This window comes from Oculina patagonica, chromosome 4 (genome assembly GCF_052425735.1).
Source record: "Oculina patagonica isolate OP01 chromosome 4, crgOcupat, whole genome shotgun sequence".
Classification (NCBI taxonomy): Eukaryota; Metazoa; Cnidaria; class Anthozoa; order Scleractinia; family Oculinidae; genus Oculina; species Oculina patagonica.
The window spans coordinates 37,764,685-37,782,999 of record NC_135761.1 but is presented as its reverse complement, the minus strand read 5'-3'; the positions used below and the strand labels follow the sequence as shown (position 1 = coordinate 37,782,999).

At 39.0% G+C, this 18,315-nt stretch overlaps 3 protein-coding genes and 1 pseudogene across 4 annotated transcripts; 1 reads left to right on the top strand and 3 right to left on the bottom strand.

Moving 5' to 3' along the window:
- Positions 1 to 5,155: 5,155 nt before the first annotated feature.
- Positions 5,156 to 8,659, bottom strand: LOC144647869 (uncharacterized). The gene is made up of 6 exons (XM_078507564.1): positions 8,615 to 8,659; positions 8,413 to 8,472; positions 7,370 to 7,429; positions 7,008 to 7,101; positions 5,891 to 6,035; positions 5,156 to 5,301 (listed from the first exon to the last, which is right to left on the bottom strand). Exons 1-6 carry the CDS (start codon positions 8,657 to 8,659, stop codon positions 5,262 to 5,264), a joined length of 444 nt encoding a protein of 147 aa, XP_078363690.1. The 3' UTR covers positions 5,156 to 5,261.
- Positions 8,660 to 12,804: 4,145 nt separating this feature from the next.
- On the top strand, positions 12,805 to 15,062 carry LOC144650184 (uncharacterized). The gene has a single exon (XM_078509845.1). The coding sequence runs from the start codon at positions 12,846 to 12,848 to the stop codon at positions 14,382 to 14,384; it is 1,539 nt and encodes a 512-aa protein (XP_078365971.1). The 5' UTR covers positions 12,805 to 12,845; the 3' UTR covers positions 14,385 to 15,062.
- Positions 15,063 to 15,070: 8 nt separating this feature from the next.
- Positions 15,071 to 16,955, bottom strand: LOC144650186 (uncharacterized). The gene has a single exon (XM_078509846.1). The coding sequence runs from the start codon at positions 16,668 to 16,670 to the stop codon at positions 15,915 to 15,917; it is 756 nt and encodes a 251-aa protein (XP_078365972.1). The 5' UTR covers positions 16,671 to 16,955; the 3' UTR covers positions 15,071 to 15,914.
- On the bottom strand, positions 16,955 to 17,980 carry LOC144650185 (uncharacterized; annotated as a pseudogene). Its single transcript, XR_013570033.1, has 2 exons — positions 17,752 to 17,980; positions 16,955 to 17,578 (listed from the first exon to the last, which is right to left on the bottom strand). The product of XR_013570033.1 is annotated as an uncharacterized LOC144650185 (transcript).
- Positions 17,981 to 18,315: the final 335 nt, after the last annotated feature.

The window sequence follows — 18,315 nt, the reverse complement described above, 5'->3', positions numbered from 1 at the left end:
TCGCGGAGACCTTGGGATATGGCCGCAGTAATCGTAGCTGTGAGAGCTCCAACATCGACGATCACTGCGCCAGATTGAACCTGGTCTGGAGTGCGCTCAAGAACGCCAGAGCCGGGAGCCTCCAAGGGAAGTGACTGATCTTGGTTTGTAGTAGAAGCGGCAGTGCGAGAGGACCTTGTAGCCCGTTTTGAATTCCCAATGGTTTGTTGTGATGAACCTTTTCGTTTGCGAGAGCGGGAAGCTTTAGGCGGCATGGTACTGGCTTAAAAACAAAGTAAATAAAGAACACACAGAATACACTACAGTGAATGTAAACTACCGCCGCAAAGGCATGAAAGAGGCACAACCGAATTGAAAAAGATATTTAGGCCCGTCCCAAACAAACCTTTGGAACCAACAGGCGATACGCCTCATGTCAAAAAGGTGCCAGCTACGGACAACCAACATGGATGTCAAAACATAGCAATAAATTAGATCACTAGCCCAAAGTCGAGTGCATCGGGCCTTACTTGAATAAACAAGCGGCCAAAAGGTTGTACACTCATAACGACTTTGGAAAACAATAGTGAAAATGGCACTGAACAAAACCCACGTAAAAACGATGGGTGACATAAAAATACAAGATATAAAACATTACCTGCAGAGGTCTAGACGCTTAAGGGATGGGCTGTAAATGGTGAAATAGCGCCAACGCCCTCAATGTCGCTCCACGGAGACTACAATAAAATTTGTAGTTTCCGAAGGCGTTGAGGTGGACACCATCGTCCATATAAGGATTATTAGCGCACCTCCAAAACCCGCGATGGTGCCAGAATATGGCAAAGGGGAGCTCTTCCAACACTGCCTTTAAGTATCGGTTGAGAACACGAACCTTGGCATTAAATAATGGGGAGTGGGCGCGAAAAAGAATCTGGTTGACACAGACAAGCTTCACACCATAGTTGATATGAAGATTGCGGGCGAACTCCTCAAGATCCGAACCAACTTTAGCCGGCCCGGACCTCGTGAGATCGTTCGTACCCAGCTCGATAATAACTATGTCAGGGTGGAAGGATTCTACGCTCGGGAGTCTTGAGTTGAGCGCTTGAGCCACCGTCAAACCCCCATAACCACAAAATCTAACTACTGGCTCAGCCAAAGAAAAGGAGTGATTTAGTCCGTCCAACCAATGCCTTCTTATGAAGGTAGAGAGTCTACGGACAAATGAATGCCGGAATATTAACACACGTGGTCGGAGGATAGCCATTAATGTAGGTTACTTGCCTGTAAAATTTTTTGTGAGCGCAGCTCGGATATTACACTGGCAAAAGAGGCCGATATCAGTACGATACGCCTTAAATAGCTTGCCACCTGATCTGCTCAGTCTGACTGGCACGTGCTTCAATTGTTCACTAAGATAATTGATGTGGCGCCGCATAAATTGGATTATGTTGTGACATAATCCTCGTTTTTTAGGTTAAAAACGCATAATAAAGCAACATTTAGCCCTGTTCGGTACTGTCATCCAGTAGAGGGGGGCTTATATCCAGGGGGCTTATAATCGGATGTATTTTTTTGTTTCAAGATAGATGGGCCTATAACCGGGGGGGCTTATAACCGGAATTTGACGGTATATCTTTACATATGCTAATGTCACAAATGACGACACTTTCCTCATTTTTTTGTCCACCTATATTTGGACTGTATACAACAGTCTTCCTCAGGGTGAAATTAGCAGTTACACTGCACGCGTCATACTACTTAACAAAATTCAACCTATATCAGTCTCGCGCATGCACTAAACAGTAACAGCGCATGCCTTCTGCTCTTTGAATAGCCTAAATTAACACAGTCTCGCGCGGGCTAAAACAAGATCCTATTCACTTACGCATACTTAATTTCCTGTAAAACATGCTACATACGTCTGGCCTGTCTATTCTGATTATAAAAGAAATCATTATCATTGAGTCCATATGGAAACAACGTGTTCTAATTGTAAGCCCATTGGCCTTCTTTGTCTCTCAATACTCCTTCCCCATTCACACGATCTATAAGCTGGATCTTCATGTCTTCCAAACCCCTATGTCCTGTACTCCAAAAATGTCTGTACAAAATTTCATCTTTCTCCCGTTCTGTCTCTGTTATTCTCCCGTGGCCTCTTATCTTTGACTTGCCATTGTTGAATCTGAGACAAAATTTCATAACAGTCAATCCTACATATTGAAGCGAGCATTGTTTACATGTGAGTAGGCAGTTCAAGCTATAGTTAAACAAGTACTTTCTCCCATCCCTCTCTTAGTTCCTTGCCCCCGGGTGGGGGATAGGGCTGGACATCAATGCTCGCCATCTGTCCCTATTCTTGGCCACAGCTGCTGCTGCAGCCCACGATGTTAGTCCCAGCTCAGCACGTTCCTTCTCCACTGTTCTCCGCCATGTTTCCCTTTGCCGTCCTCTGCTTCTTTTCCCGCTTGGTGCCCAGGATAATGCCACGTGTGGGTTTCGGTTTGGTGCCATACACAGAACATGACCTATCCACTTCCATCGCCTGCGTCGTACTTCTGAACTGATCTTTTCGATTCCTGCTCTTCTCCGAATTTCATCATTGGACACACGCATGGGCCATGGGTTCTCCCATCCCTACATATGCTTAAATATATTTGTATATCCTTGTTTTATATCTTGCATTTCCTTGATTTGAAGAGTTGAAAACTGTAACAAGAGAAATTGAAATGTATATTATTGATATTTACAAATAATTATGTATCTTTACGTATGCTTATCCTTAATATTTTCTTTGATTTCAAGACTTGAGAGCTAACTGTTAAAAAAAAAAAACAGAAAGGGAAATATATACTAGTCTGTTATTTACAATTTAAATTTTAACATGGAAATTAAGACTTCAGTGTATAATCTTATTATTTAACAAGACTTTACAAGACAGGTGTACAAAAGTCTCTCAAACAGTTTTTCATCTGTAGATCTCTTTTTAGCCCCATCTTTTTCACATCGATGTGTGTAACATCCTAAAGGTTGTGCTCGTAGTTATGAGATTTTTGAGTGTGTTGAGTTAAAAACTGGCAGAGTATAAAACATGTTCTCTTTCACAATAGAGAAGAACCGTAGTTTAATACCTAAAGTGTGGTGATGATTTTCAAAACAAGAACAATCAACCTCAAAGAACGAACTAAATGGAAAAGGCAACAAAAAGGAAGTTTACCATCTTTATTATTTACTAAAAAGGAAGCTTTTTTCTGCAACATCAAAATAACATGGTTTTCTATAATAATATTTGGGCAATCTTAATTTTTGGCACAGCCTTGAAATCATCCATTTCTATGGCAATCAACAACAGGTAGTCTAATTTTTTTGTTGAGGACATCGTGAATAATTATGAAGAATGAGTCTATGGCTCCTTCTGTAAAATTATCAAACATTGATCGTGAATAATTATGAAGAATGAGTCTATGGCTCCTTCTGTACAATTATCAAACATTGATCGTGAATAATTATGAAGAATGAGTCTATGGCTCCTTCTGTAAAATTATCAAACATTGATTTTAAATAATGGACAGATTGGTACTTATCAGTTTTGCAGTGTCACGTTTTTTGATGTTAGTTCTAGAAGAGCATCTGCTGTGGCTCAAAAGGCCGATGATGATGTTGGTGATGTTGTCAGAAATATTCTTCAATAATTTTATGCAAATCTCTAATCTTCCTTTTCGTTTTATCTACATTTATTCAAGGCTCGAAACTAACAGCAACCAACTAGTCACAAGCTGGCAAAGATCAGTTTTGGCTTGCAGATTTTCGTCTCTTGCTAGCCAAAATGTCTAGTTGAAATTAATGGCAATTTATGACGCTTCCCGACTTAAAATAGAAGTTCCTCTTTTGACAAGTTGTCTGCTTCCATGTCAGATGTGTCACGATCCCCAGATTCAACATTATAAATATCAGTGCTACAAGAATTTTGTTCTTGTTCCGATACCCCAGGATACCGGTTTGCTCTAAGATCCTCCATGACTCGATCTTGTTCACTGCTTTTGAGGTCAGGTTTTGACGGTAGCAAGTTGGCCCTGTTTAGAAGTGTTTTCACCATGGCTTCCTTGTGCTGCATGGGGTTTTGCGACGGGAAGTCAGCGTATTTGTTCGTGTGAGTTTTTTCCCTGAAGACGCCAATCCCTATAGAGCCATCACTCAACACGGTGATTTGAGAATCCAAGAAGGAGATTCTCTGCCCTTAAAACTTGTTGAAGAGAAACAGGCCTCTGTTTCACCACATATTGACCTAACACCACAAGTTGACAAAAACAAATGGGTGATTAACTTATCATCACGGCCTCTCAGTGATGCTGAAGGTATCATTACTAGAGAAAGGGTTAAATTTTGCAGTAACACTGACCACCATTCCAGCTACTGAAATAGTCGCTAAAGTAGAAACAGCCATAAGACCACTTGACTCAGAACAAGATGACGCAATGAGGAGAACCATTAATAGCAGGCTGAGCCACCTAAACCTAACATCACCAAGGAAATGCATGAAGCCCTTAACAACTTAAAACAAGACGCCTTAGTTAGTAGCAGATTCTTAATGTTCTCTTTTTTTGGAAATTGTCTACATCCAAACGAGTAGGTCAAGGGGCCCTTTTGTCTTTGTCGTCATCATCATCTGTGTCGTCACAATTCCACTCGGCATCTGGTCTTTCCAGTGCCTTGTGTATAACCTGTTCTTCGCTAGGGGTAAGGTATATTGGTTAAATGACTTAAGGAGAATGTCGCAAAATGTTATTTCATGATCGCATGGCCATTGACTGAGATGCTGCAAGGCTAGTTGAGGGGATAGCAACATTAGAACTTGAAGGGGCGCTGATGGCATACATTCAAATACTACTTCTGCTACTTTCCACCACAGATCAAAGCATTGAAGAACTGTTAAAGCTCCCCACAGGTGATGGATTGATATCATCTTCCAGACTTTGCTAGAAAAGAAAAAAAGGAAGTTACCCAACGAAAAAATTAATGATCTGTTTCATGCCAAACAATGTGCCAGTTGACAATCTTAAGACAAACCACATACAATTCAGTACAATTCAGTAAGAGGGCGTTTTATAATAAGACGCCAAATATACCTCAGGGCCATTGAATGTGTTACAATACAGGTAGAAACTGCTGCCCTGTATGTGCTGATCCTGTTCCAAACGAGGTCCTTTTAATGTTTTTAAGATGCAAAAGTCTATCTCAAAACCAATGGCCTTGTTTCTGCTCAGCTTTCAAAGACACGTCCTCTAAGGTTCACAAGGTAAGAGGCTTTTCCTTAAGTGACACCTAGAATTAAATGCATGTTTAATAAGCAATTAAATAAAGCTTAGGAGATTCACTGAAAAAAATGATTTCAACGATCAACCACTAGTAGACTGAGCGATACGTTTTACAACAAGTCTCAAAAGAGCTCTTCTGTTATATTCCCCTTCAATGTTTAAAGAATGCCCCACTTGTACTCAAAGATGCATAAACAGTTCTGGATAACCCAATGAAATCGGATATCAAAGAAACATACTGGTCGGTTTTGGTGGTGCACTGTTATGTTGTTAATTTAATGGAATTTTCCATAAAATAATTAGGAACTGAATTCCTTTAGCTGAAAGGTGCTACTTACAAAAATGCGTTTGCCACAGGATGAAAATGTTCCCAGATCACGCTTTTTAATACGCACAGGACAAACCCGGACATCTTGCAGAATAAAATAGCGACTTAGCCACTTCAAACCTACAGTTCATTTGCCTACTTGCAGCTTCAAAATGAAAGTGGTACACAAACTTTTTATGGATGTCTTCATGTGTCGAGTTACACGCACAAAGTTTATCTCTGTCAAATATGTCACAGAAAATTCCACAATATAAAATTCTTTATTCACCTTGTTATATAACGCCTTTTTTCTACCACTGTTACGCGTGCCCCACCGTGTCCTTTTTTGCCCTTATGCACAGGTGGACATGTTTCTTGCATCACTTTTCTTTCTAGTTTTGCTGCTTTAGCCGCCTCACTCCAAACATTCCCTGCTGTAAATAAAAATACAAAACCCAACGAGAATGTAGTTAGTACTCATGGTCAGGAGCTCCTAACCATTTTCCCTTAACATTTTCATTTGAGTGGCGTACTTAAAAACTAGCTGGATATATCACTCTGTAGTAATTTCATTTCTAGAGTCTCGGAGAAAGCAAATAATCTCACCACTGTTTGAGGCATCGTCATCGTCCCCAGCCGGTGATGATATAATTGCTGCAGGCAGAGAGTCCGTGAGAAGATAATGAAAATGCCAACTCTAAGACACACAATCGCAAGGTACTCAACCCTATTGGCAAACAGCTACAGTGTGCCACTGCGATTAATAGCACAGAATAACAAAATCCAGTTATGCAGCCCAACCATACTGAAATCAATTTGGGAACCGAAGCAAAATAACATGAATGCATAGGGGTAGAGTTGCCATGGTTGCATCAGAAAACCGTCATAACTACAAAACGTAGAGCGAGGCCGAAGGGAAGAGCCGTTGATGAAGCCAACAATATAGAATACAGTAGCTCCAGGAAAGAGTTTTACCCCGATTGCTAGGTTCACATAGGTATGTCACAGAAAAATTGGAAGGGACTCTTCTAATAAAACAAAATAATTCTCCCAATTGACATGAAAATACCTAAAAAATGCTTTGCCCAATGAAAGGAGTTAAACGTGAAAGTAAGCCTTACGTAGTCGGCAATTGAGTGCATTGATACGGTGCAACTGCAGTTTGCACATTCTCCGGCTAGGTTAGTTTCATCGTAGCCTGTGCAGTATTTATGACTTTTACATTTCGAAATAGCGAACTGCGAAAAAGGAAATCATTCATAATTCACGATTGGTTTTGCTTTTTGAGGTGGTAATACCAAAGCAAACACAAATTGCTTTGGACACTCAGGAGAAAACCGCTCTAACCACTCAAATCAATAACTGTCCAATTATTGTAGACGAAGTTGTTAAATTTGTCCACATACTTGATTTCTTGACTGCTTCCTTTTCTTTTGTTTTTCTGCCCGTTGATTCATTTCCCCCTTCATTGCTCTTTCCAGTTGAGTCCTCCATGGTTGTCTTAAAAAATAATTCAAGTGAAATCAATTCAAAGAGTTCCAGTTACTGTAATAAAAGTTGTTTACACAATTAAGTCACTGTTATTTAAAAGCTCTCAGCTGAAGCAGACATGCTTAATAAAAAAGACTTTAAAGCTTTAAAAAGAAAACTAAACACAGTGATTCTTGGTATAGACATTCACGCACTTAAAACAGCCAAAAAAACGCTGTTTGAATCGGGTTAAATTTGCTTCCATCCAGATTAGATTTGTTTGTTGAACGTTACTTACCATTGTTGTAATCTTCACTTTGCTTGTCAGCCTCTTGCCTCTATAATTTGGATGATCCATCTGGTGTTGAAAGTGAATGATTCAAGTTCATGAGTTATAACTCACCATCATCGATCCTTTTTGCGCCATTGGACGCATAAGGCCTCTACAGTCTCTCTCCCGCGGGAGCGGTGTTGTGCCGCCTTCCGGATCCCATTCCAGGTCAGGTGCAGGGACTTAAGTTCTTTCTCGGCCGACCTTCGCCAAGTTGTTCTAGGCCTTCCCCGTGCTCGCTTATCGTCCTTACGTTTCAACAACCAATTCTGGTAATGGCCTTAGGCCCCAGAAGAGAGGGTTTCGGCTCACAAACTCCCTGGAGGTTTTGGTCAGCAAGCGTCATGCTACCATCCATGGAATGGTCCTCCCTCTGGCGAACCACCATTTCCCACTGTAAAGTTTCTGTTTCGGTTTCTGTAGTCACATGTTGAGTCTGAGGGGGTGACTAGCCCCCTGCAGACTTGCCATAGCCCCTATTTGCCAGCTTGTTCAGGGTTCCTGCCAGGCCTTCACAGCTACCGTAGTGGCCCCGGGACCTAAGTCCCACTGTACTTCACCCTGACAAGCAGTCCCCTACTCCACTGTTGCCCACCTCCCACGAATGAGGACGTTAGGGGTTGGTCTTTGGGAGGCTATAACTCACCAGCCCGCTTCTTTTAGATAAATTCTCTGTCAATTGCCGTTTTGAATATTGTTTTGAATTTTACTCACTTGATTTCTTTAAGCTCTCCCCTTCACTGCTCTTTTCATTGGAGTCCTCGATGGTTAACTCTTAAAAAAATGATTTAAGATGAATCAATTCAACAAGCTTAAGTTATTGAGTGAAGTTTATTTACACAATTTAGTCACAATCATTTCAAAGCTCTTGGCTTATGCATACATATGAAAATTAACCATTTGTAAAGCTAATAAAAAACTAAGCAAAACGGTTCTTTTTTTATAGACTAATCGAATAGGGTTACTTTGCTTGCATCCAGTTTACATTTGATTTGTTGAACCTTATTTACCATTGTTATTACCTTTACTCGGCCTGTCAGCCTCTTGCCTCGATGATTTGGATGGTCCATCTGTTGTTGAAAATAAATGGCTGATATGTTTAGATAAATTCTTTGTAAATTGCTGTTTTGAATGTTGATTCGAATTTTACTCACTTGATTTCTTGACTGCCTCCTTTTATTTTGTTTCTCTGTCTGTTGATGCACTGGATACCTTCAAGCTTTCCCCTTCACTGGTCTTTTCAGTGGAGTCCCCCATGGTTAAGTCTTTGAAAATAATTCGAGTGGAAGCAATTTAACAAGTTTCAGTTATTGTAGTGAAGTTTATTTACATATTTTAATCACAGTCATTTAAAAGCTCTTGGCTGAAGCAGACATGCGACAGAAAGCGATTTGTAAAGCTTACAAAACTAAATAAACACATGATGATCCTTGGTATAGTCGTCATTCACACACTTGAAACAACAAAAAATAGTTTTTTTAAATTGGGTTACTTCGCTTGTACCCAGTTTTAATTGTTTTGTTGAATGTTACTTACCATTGTTATAGTTTTCACTTAGCTTGTCAGCTAAAACCTCTTGCCTCGATGACTTAGATGGTACGTCTGTTGTTGAAGGTAAATAATTTACATTTATGAGGTTTAGTTTACCAGTCGGCTATGTTTAGATAAACTCTTTGTCAATTGCTCTACTGAATATTGTTAAGTCTTAAAAAATAATTCAAGATGACCCAATTCAACAAGTTTGTTATTGAGTGGCGTTTACTGACACATTTTAGTCACAGTCAGTTAAAAGCTCTTGGCTGAAGCAGACATGCAAAGGAGTTTTTCGAATTAGGGTCTTCTGTTGTAAGAAGAATTGGTTCCATTGAACCAGCCCAAATACTGATCCTGGGTGCTTTTGTGAAACTGAAACACTTTCTTTTTCCTCGCTCACTTTTATGCCGAGAGCGGAGCCCAAATATAACCTACAAACATGAAAGACTAATTACTATCAGTCATCATATTTGCGGGCATGCGTGCGGCAAGATTCACTGAATTGTGGAGACACTTGTTTGGATTAATTTGGCCACTCACGTGGCGTTTATTTCAAACCATTCAACTGCTTAAGTACCAAACAATTAATCAATTAAACATTGCTTTAATAGTGTGAACTCCTAATGTTTATTCAGTGAATTAAGTTGGGGTGGAAAAACAGACAAACAGCCCGCAAAGCGATAGCAAGAGCAGAGGCGGAGTTCAGGGGAAGGTGGAGGGTCGACGAAACTGAAGGTAAAATACGCTTGAAAGCTAAACAGCTATCACGGTTGATGTTGACAGAAAAAGGGGCGAGTGAGAGCGAGCTTCTGAATTTAAAGTTTGCTCAGCGTGCGGTGTCTAGCACGCAAACATTAAGATTTCGTTATCAGTCTCTGCAGCTTGGACCGCAAGATAAGATACGGCCCCGCCCCAGCATAAAACCCATTATCGCGCGAAGTCAATAATGGGCCATTTATGTTTTCTCCTTGGCTCTTCGTTACTTGAGAGACTTACATCCTTTTCTGTTGCTGACAGTTTTGCAGCGCATGTGTCCTGTCTTCTAGATAAATGTTTTTAAGTAAACAGTTCAGGCTGAAGCTCTTTTGATGTAACAACTGCATGTTTATCGATTCTACAGGATTAGTGGTTTTAGTAGCATGTTTTCGCTCTTTTTCACTCAAATTTGTATACGCTTTAGTGAACATTTGTAGGTGATTACCCCTGCACCACCAGTCTGACCAGCTTCGGAGTCTCTTCCATCCTTGAGATTCAGTAGTTGATAATGACACATTTAGAGAGGCATTTACTAATTCACAGGCCTCTAGGATGCCTTCGTGGCCAGACAAAATCCGAAAAAACTTCTTAACTTTTTCCTTCTCAGCTACTTGAGGAATTTGTCTGCCAAGGTGAAGAAACAAACGCTCCTCTTTTTTTGTGCTACTTTTTGTTTATGGACATGACATCCTCGCAGAACCTGTGCTGCTTGTTCATTTCCCATGGCTTCCTTCAGGCCTTTGGCTTCTGCATCATCAAAATCTACAAGAATAACATCCAGCTTTTCGCCATTTTTGAAACCTGGAAACCGGCTTGTAACATGAACACGTTTCGTCAAATGCTTTTTCTTTTAAGACATTTATAATAAACACGCTGATGATACTAATAGAAATATCAGCAGCATTCGGTGAGATTAACTCTTTTTTTGTCCGCTATGTGATCAAAGATGTCCTGTCGATATGAGAAGGCTTCCCTTCCTCTTCTACAGTGTAGATTTGTAGAAGCCTGCTATTATGAAATTAAAGTATAAAACCAGCAATTAGTTTTTCCTTGAAGACTTTAATCTCAATAATTAAATTTTAAATAAACTTAAGCTGTTTAAATCCAGTGCGACAGTTTCACTTACATGTACATGTACCATGCTTTCAAAAAAACTTAAAGCTCTCCAGAACTAACAAAATTTCGAATTCTTTTTGTCATGTGTTCATCACCAAACTCCTTTCTAAGAGCAAAAACATTCGCAAACCGGTAATGAAGTTGAAACTAAAAACTTTCACCAATTCGGAGTTTCAGTTCCAGCGGGTTTTTCTGTTATGTTACTCATCAATGCAAGAGAAACGTTAAAAAACAAAAAGCTAAATAAATAAGAATAACAAATGGCTCTGCACTAGAGTTTCCCACGTTGTTGCACTATTTTGCAAATGACATTATGTGGGCAGAATGTCACACTCACTTAGCGACATTTCCTGGCCCTGATGCAGAAACAAGAACCTGGCCCGTTATTAACTGCGCTGTGCAGTTCTTGCTCTGCACGGGGTTTATTATTATTATTATTATTATTTTTTTTTTTTTCGTTTTGTCGGTGACCAGACCCAGATCTCCACTCGGTCGTGCTTGATGTCACGCGATGTTTAGAAGCTACAAATCAGTAACAAATGGAAAAATTTTCTCTTTTTTTGTCTTTACAAAGTATGTTTAGTGTGAAATATTCGATTTTGAAGCGTTTGATTCATGGAAAATACTAAATTTCCACGCTTTCAAAGAGAAAATATAATTTAGCGGGCCATAATCTATGAATAAATACCATTACGTTGGTGGAAAAGAATGTGCTGACATGACAAGTTTCACTTTCGATCGGCTAGACCTCGAGTCACGTAATTTTTCAAAGCTATTATCAGCTAGCTTTCAAATCTTTGCGAATCCTTGGTCTTTACATTAAATGGAAAAAATTCTGACTTACTTTTTGTCTTTACAAAGAAGGTTTAGTGTTATATATTCGATTTTGAAGCGTTTGACTCGTGGATAATACTAAATTTCCACGCTTTCAAAGAGAAATATAATTCAGCGGACCAGAATCGAATCTGTAAATAAATACCATTACGTTGGTGTCAAAGAATGTGCTGACGTGACAAGTTTCCTTTCCATCGGCTAGACCTCGAGTCACGTAATGTTTTTAAGCTATTATCAGCTACCTTTCAAATCTTTGCAAATCGTTTGGTCTTTACTAAACAAATTTATTGCAAAATATTTCTCTTTTAAGGATAATCTAGTTTTTTGGGCCTGTGTCATCTAAAGCATTTTAGAGATATGAATAAAAATTCCCTTCACAAACATGCCCTGACTTGTACCGCTTACGTCATTCGGTATGCTAGGGAATTACCCTCTGTGCTAAAAACAGCTTCAGCGTCCGCGCGTGGGAATTCGGCCAGAATTAGCATATAAGGGAATTTATTAATCGCGGCTGGAACAAGTCAGCCATGAAATGTCACACAAAGTTTGTCAGTCGCTGCATTTTTACAACCGCCTATTGTAATACCAGCACCGAGAGAGAGGGGCAAAATTCTGAACTGTTAAAGATGTTCAAAAATGATACTAACAGTATAGAAACTGCGAAAAACATTGCTATTGGGCCAGTTTTCAGTTTAATGCAAATGGGGAATACTGTCGAAATTCTGAGGGATGGACCATTATTTTTTTGGAAGGGGGGATGAAAAATATTGAAAAAAATTGTTTGCAGGGCCTGGAAAGACAAAATAAATTGTTTGCAAACACGATATGTATAACAAAAAATAGTAAGAATTTCGAAAAAAATGTTTGCAGAGGTGCATAAACTTAAAAAAAAAAGTTTGCAGAGGAAAATTTTTCTTCCCCCCCCCCCCCTCCAAGAAAATAATGGTCCGTCCCTTATGGATACTTACGTTACTGGCGTGGAGCCAGATGTACCAATCAATTGTAAAGTTCATCCTCGGAGACCCAGGGGCAGTTTTTGTAAACTTTCGCCCCCAAAATCTCGTTGTCCCGATAAGCAATTTTTTGGTTTCACGGATCAGGATCGTGGGAATTAAATTTGGCCAACTTTAGCATATTAGAAAACTATTTAATTGCCTGTTCCGAAATTCAAAATAGCCCTGGTAACTAATTTGGCTCGCGCTGAATGCTGGGGCTGTTTTGGGGGACGAGAGTGAGCAAATATGGCGGATGTTTACGAGTAGGTACGGAAACTAGACAACTCAGCATGGGAAAACGGAACTGTTGTGTACCAAACTGCGCAAATTCTTGGCGAAATTCCCCTGAAGTGAAGTATCACTGTCTGCCTAAAGATAAGACACTCTTAAAAGAGTATAAGAGGCTTATAAGGAACGATAATCTGAAAGAGTTTTCGGCTAACACCAGAATTTGTGGCAATCACTTTCCGGGAGGAGAAAGAATGTCCCGTACACAATTGCCTTCGATCTTTCCTTGGAAAACCCCCAGCAAAAGTCGACGTGAAATATTCAAATACGAGTTGCCTGCAAAACGTAAGAAGCCATCAGGTGATTCTCGAGCAGAAGACAACACAAGCAAGGTGCCTGCTATGGCTGAAGTGAGTACTTCTGATCATGCTATAGTTGTTCAAGAAATTTTTAGTGGCAGCAACGTTAACTGCGGTGTAAGTGAAAATATTCCTGTCATAGCAAGCGTTGATGCTGGTAAAATTCAAAAAGTGCAAACTACATCTGCAGAAACTCAAACAGAGAAAGCTGAAGAAATTCAAAGGCTGGAAAATGAGAAATTAAAAATGCAGGAAGAAATTGACAAGTTGAAGAAAGAAGTGAACAAACTAAAACATACCTTAGAAAAAGAGCCACAATTTGATATTGATGACTTTAAAGATAATGATGCAGACATTGCCTTTTATACTGGTTTCCAGAACTATGACACAATGATTCTATGTTTTAATGTGTGGAAAGAAAAGGCAGCCAACCTCAGCTATGGAAATCATCAGCGTGTAAACTTTGATTCTAAAACTAAGGATCTAGCAAATAGATATAGAGTATCTGTATCCACTGTGTCTGATATTTGCCGTACATGGATCCGTTTTATGAAATCTGAGTTACAGCCGCGGTGTATTTTGTGGCCAAGTAAAGAGCAAATCAAGTGTTACATGCTGCCAGTTTTCCAACAGTTTTATCCAGAACTTGTTTCAATCATCGATTGTACAGAGATACGAATGGAGTCGCCATCAAGTTTGGACAATCAGTCGTTGTGTTACTCCAGTTATAAAGCACACACCACAATGAAAGGACTCATTGGAATCACCCCAAATGGTGTGGTCTCTTTTGCAAGTGAGCTATACTGTGGGTCAATAAGTGACCCAGAGATTGTGGAGAAGTCAGGATTTTATGATCATTTGCAAAAAGGTGATGTTGTCATGGCTGATAAGGGCTTCTTAATAAAAGATCAACTGGCTAAAGTGGGGGCACGACTGGCAATGCCTCATTTTTTAAGTGTTAAAGGGCAATTTAATCCACAAGAATGTGAGTGCAACAAGAAAATCGCTAGTTTGCGAATACATGTGGAAAGATACATGGAACGTCTGAAGAATTGGCATTTTTTTGATAGGGTAATTCCTATCAGCTGTGCAAATATTGCTTCTGACACATGGATTGTTGTGGCTTGTTTATCTAATTTTTTGCCCCCAATAATATCTTAAATGGGTAAGAACTACATATCTGTAATTACTTTATTACATGAAATTTTTGTGATATGTTCCTTTTGCAATTTTGAGGTTTGCACATTTTGTAACACTTAAATTTTGCAACTTTGCAAAAATTTTGTATTTTTTATCACTTAAATTTTGCATATTTCCTTGGCAGTTTTATTAAAAGCAAGTATGTGAATTAAATGAAAAGGAATTTAAAAGTTATACACTTCCACTAACTTGAAGTTCTTTGAATTTTTTCTAAAACATTATTCGTATGATGGTCGACATTAACATATTCAAAGTTGAGAAACTCCACTATTCACTTGCTTTTGGACCTGCGACTTGTTGTAATAAAGTCAGTGATCATAGTCATATTTTCTTGATTATCAACATAATGCATCACTTTTGTGTCACTTTAATTTCGTGATTTTTAAAATTTGCAAAAAATGGTGTCACAAAAATTTCATGTGATAAGATAGCTTGAAAAAAAGCAGTGGACTGTGCCTGTAATTTGACCATTAAAAGGACCCTGGCTAGCCAACCCCTTGTTTTTGTTGACATGTGGATTTTTCAGTATATTTTTATATTTTATTTTGTCAGTGAATAAATTATTCACAGAATATTTATAGCATATTCTTTTTTGACAGTGACAGGTTTTAAAATGCAAAAATTATCGAAGGAGTATGCCCCACCTTCCCAAAAATAAATCAACATAGCCATGAAGATAATTTTCTATTTTATTATTTCATAAATCACAAAACATTGGTTTAGTTTTTAAGTGGCAGATGTTACTCAGGACTCATTACTCAGGATTGTTTGAGAGATGGTATAATATTTGATTAGAATTTTTTTAGATAATCTGAAATATAATTTTATGCAAATTACGTGTACCGGTATTTTGTTTTTGTCATGTAAATGACAACTGATGCTTTTTTAGGGATGCTCAGTAAAGTGTCAAGTGTATGTATGCACCCCCTTTCTCATGTTAAAACTGTAGACAAGTAATTGCTGGTAATCAGTGAAGCATATTACCCTATTTTGTTTACATTTCAAACATTAAACTGGTATCTAGTTAACTGCCACAGTTTGTGTTTGTATGTGTGTGTGTGAGTGGGGGGGGGGAGTTACGGCTGGAACTTCCTTATATGCCATCGTGATCAATCAATGAAACCGATAATCGATAACAAGCAAAATCAATGACAAAAAATTTTGTGACTTTTAATTTCATCAATTATCATCGACTTTCATTGATTATCTTGTTCATTTATGGATTACGTAAATCTATATCCAGACATCTTGGCGATGATATACGATCACCGTCATTACGCTGCAAAAAATCGTGCAATCAATAATAAATTTCATCTCTGACTATTCATTTGTCATCGATTGACCGATACCAATCGATTCAATTAACTAATTATTGATTGATCACGCTGGGTTATATGACATACATGGACATGTAGGTGGATAGGGTATATTTGCTGGGCCCTTTTCCCTGAATAGGTAAATACAATTTCAAGCAGGTCTGCCCTACAATCCCTACAATCTGATGGGGGGGAAATCTATCTCCTTATTCCAGCGAGTTTGACCATGGAGAACTCTTGGATAGACCACTTCGGGGAAAATGTTTTGAAGGAAAAATTTCTCAAGTTTTTGAAGTGTGCTATGCCAGAAAGTGTTGTCAAATTCAACTACTTCATGGTTCAACCAAACTCCATTTGACACAATAAAATGTGATTCTTTGTAGTTACTGCAGAAAAGTTGTTGCTGAATTTGGTAAAAGTACTTGTGGTTTTTGTTCAAAACAATGTTATTATTCATTTGTTTGTAAATACCAAGTCTACATAGGGTATCCTCCATGGATTCCCCTTCTTTTGAAGTTACTTTTTTAACTTCAACTAAACGTCCTCTCTCAGTAATACCATCTGGACTTGCCCCTAAAAAGGGGTGGGTTTCTGAAAGAAAAAATCCACATTTCCTCACAACATTTCCTGTTTCCTTGCTGAACTGTTCTATAATTTTAGGTTCCATCTCAATTCCCTCCTTCATGAGTCTGGTTTGAATGATTGGCTTGTACATAAGAACCTCTGAAATGGCCTTTGTTGGGCTGGTAGCTTCCCTCAAAAGGCATCTTTTGCACTGTGATGCTGTTATTCGTGGCTGACGAATGTTGTACCACAAGACGGAAGTGTGTTGATCCCTTGTTTCTTTTTCTATTTCATTTCTTTCACTTGCTGCTTTAAATAACCTTTTCTTTACTCTCTCTGCCTTGAGGGATATATCACCAATTGACATTGGATGAACTTTGTCAGGGGAAACTAGTTTACACTTTTGTAAAATGTTAACATCATTGTCATGATGCTGTGTCGCTGGCTCTTGACTATTACTCTCTGGAAGACTGTGAGGCAATATGAAACTGAGGCCTATTTTTTTACCAGTTGCCAGCTCAACCTTTTTTACCTGATCATGAAAGTCCTTAAGCTCACTATCGGTGATTGTCCTTTGATGAGGAGCTCTACCATCATCCTGACCTCTTGCAAAATGTTTCTTCTCCTTTTTACCATACTCATGTTTCTGAAATTTTAGTTATTGGATTGGCTCTGTATCCAATTTTCTTTTCTTCGGTAAATTCCATTGACATGGTTGGGAGGTACAAGGTACATTGAGTTGTTCCTGACTTTCAGCACTATTTGTATCATGAGGAACATTGCTCCATTGATCTTCTATTGCAAAAAGGGTTGCAGCCAGGTGGTTACATCGGCCATCCACACCAGCAGGGCAGCCACAACATGCCTTAGCAATATCTCCACTTTGATTAAGTACAACTTTTACCGTGTACACAGTTCCTTTTTTCATTGATGGCAGAACAATGCTTTTAATGAAAAAATTTTTCTCCTTTTTTTGAAAAAATTTGGCGAACATGGCCAGATTTATAAAAATTATAACCTTTTGCAATCGGCTTTTCTGTTGCCAACTTCTTTCTTAGTTCAACTTCTTCAATTAAATATTTCCAAATGTGGCTAAAGGATATCCTTGGCAGTACAGCAATACCACATTGAAATCCACCGCTAGGAAAGTTTTCGCTTACTTCAGGATCGACAACTTCAGCGACTCCTAATAGTTTTCTTTTCTTGGCTATATTTACTCCACCATCTGGGTCGACAATATCTTTGTCCATTCCATTTTTTATATAATCATTTACCCTAAAAACAGTAAGATAATAAATTATTGTCTTTCTTTAAATGAGATTTGATACTAGGCTTTATCGAGAACGAATATTCAGCAGGAAAGCTTTTTGAGGACATTTTTAGCACAATAATATGAACGTGAAACGTGTTTTTTTTTTCACCGGCTCAAACAAAAAACTTAAGCTTACCTTGCGACTAGATCTTCTCTCTTTCCAGTAACTTTAGCTCCTCTACATGACAGCCAACGTTTTAAAACTGAAACTGTGCACTGCTCCGCGGGTTTTGTTAATTTGGCTCCTGGAATATCGTTTTCATTAAGTTCAATAGTTTCTTCTTCTTTATCAACAGACAGAGGCGATACAGCAGCCATTTTCTCTCACACGCGTCCCCCAAAACAGCCCCAGCATTCAGCGCGAGCCAAACTAGTTACCAGGGCTATTTTGAATTTCGGAACGGGCAATTGCGGATGGAACTAGTCAACCATGAAATGTCACACAAGGTGTTTTCTTACCATTTTGCTTGTCAGTCGCAGAATTGTTTGACGCAAATAAAGGGGATATAAGGGGGTGGGGGTGCATTTTTTATTCTCCCCGCATGGCTACCCCTAGGATAGTCACGTGACCAGCGCAGTTTTAAGCTCTAAGAGCTTCTTGTTATGGATAATACAGGTTGCAAATCTGTTTTAAGCTTACAGGGGGTTACCCCCCTCCCAACTCTCTTTTCTACGAAACAATTTGCTCATCCCATCCACT

Bases quoted from the DNA above. Each gene is read 5' to 3' on its own strand.
- LOC144650184 (XM_078509845.1), top strand. From the start codon at position 12,846: ATGCTGGGGCTGTTTTGGGGGACGAGAGTGAGCAAATATGGCGGATGT.
- LOC144647869 (XM_078507564.1), bottom strand. From the start codon at position 8,659: ATGGGGGACTCCACTGAAAAGACCAGTGAAGGGGAAAGCTTGAAG. The intron at 8,473-8,614 runs GTATCCAGTGCA...TTTCAACAACAG, and splicing joins GTGAAGGGGAAAGCTTGAAG to ATGGACCATCCAAATCATCG. The intron at 7,430-8,412 runs GTAAATAAGGTT...TTTCAACACCAG, and splicing joins GAGTAAAGGTAATAACAATG to ATGGATCATCCAAATTATAG.
- LOC144650186 (XM_078509846.1), bottom strand. From the start codon at position 16,670: ATGTCAATTGGTGATATATCCCTCAAGGCAGAGAGAGTAAAGAAAAGG.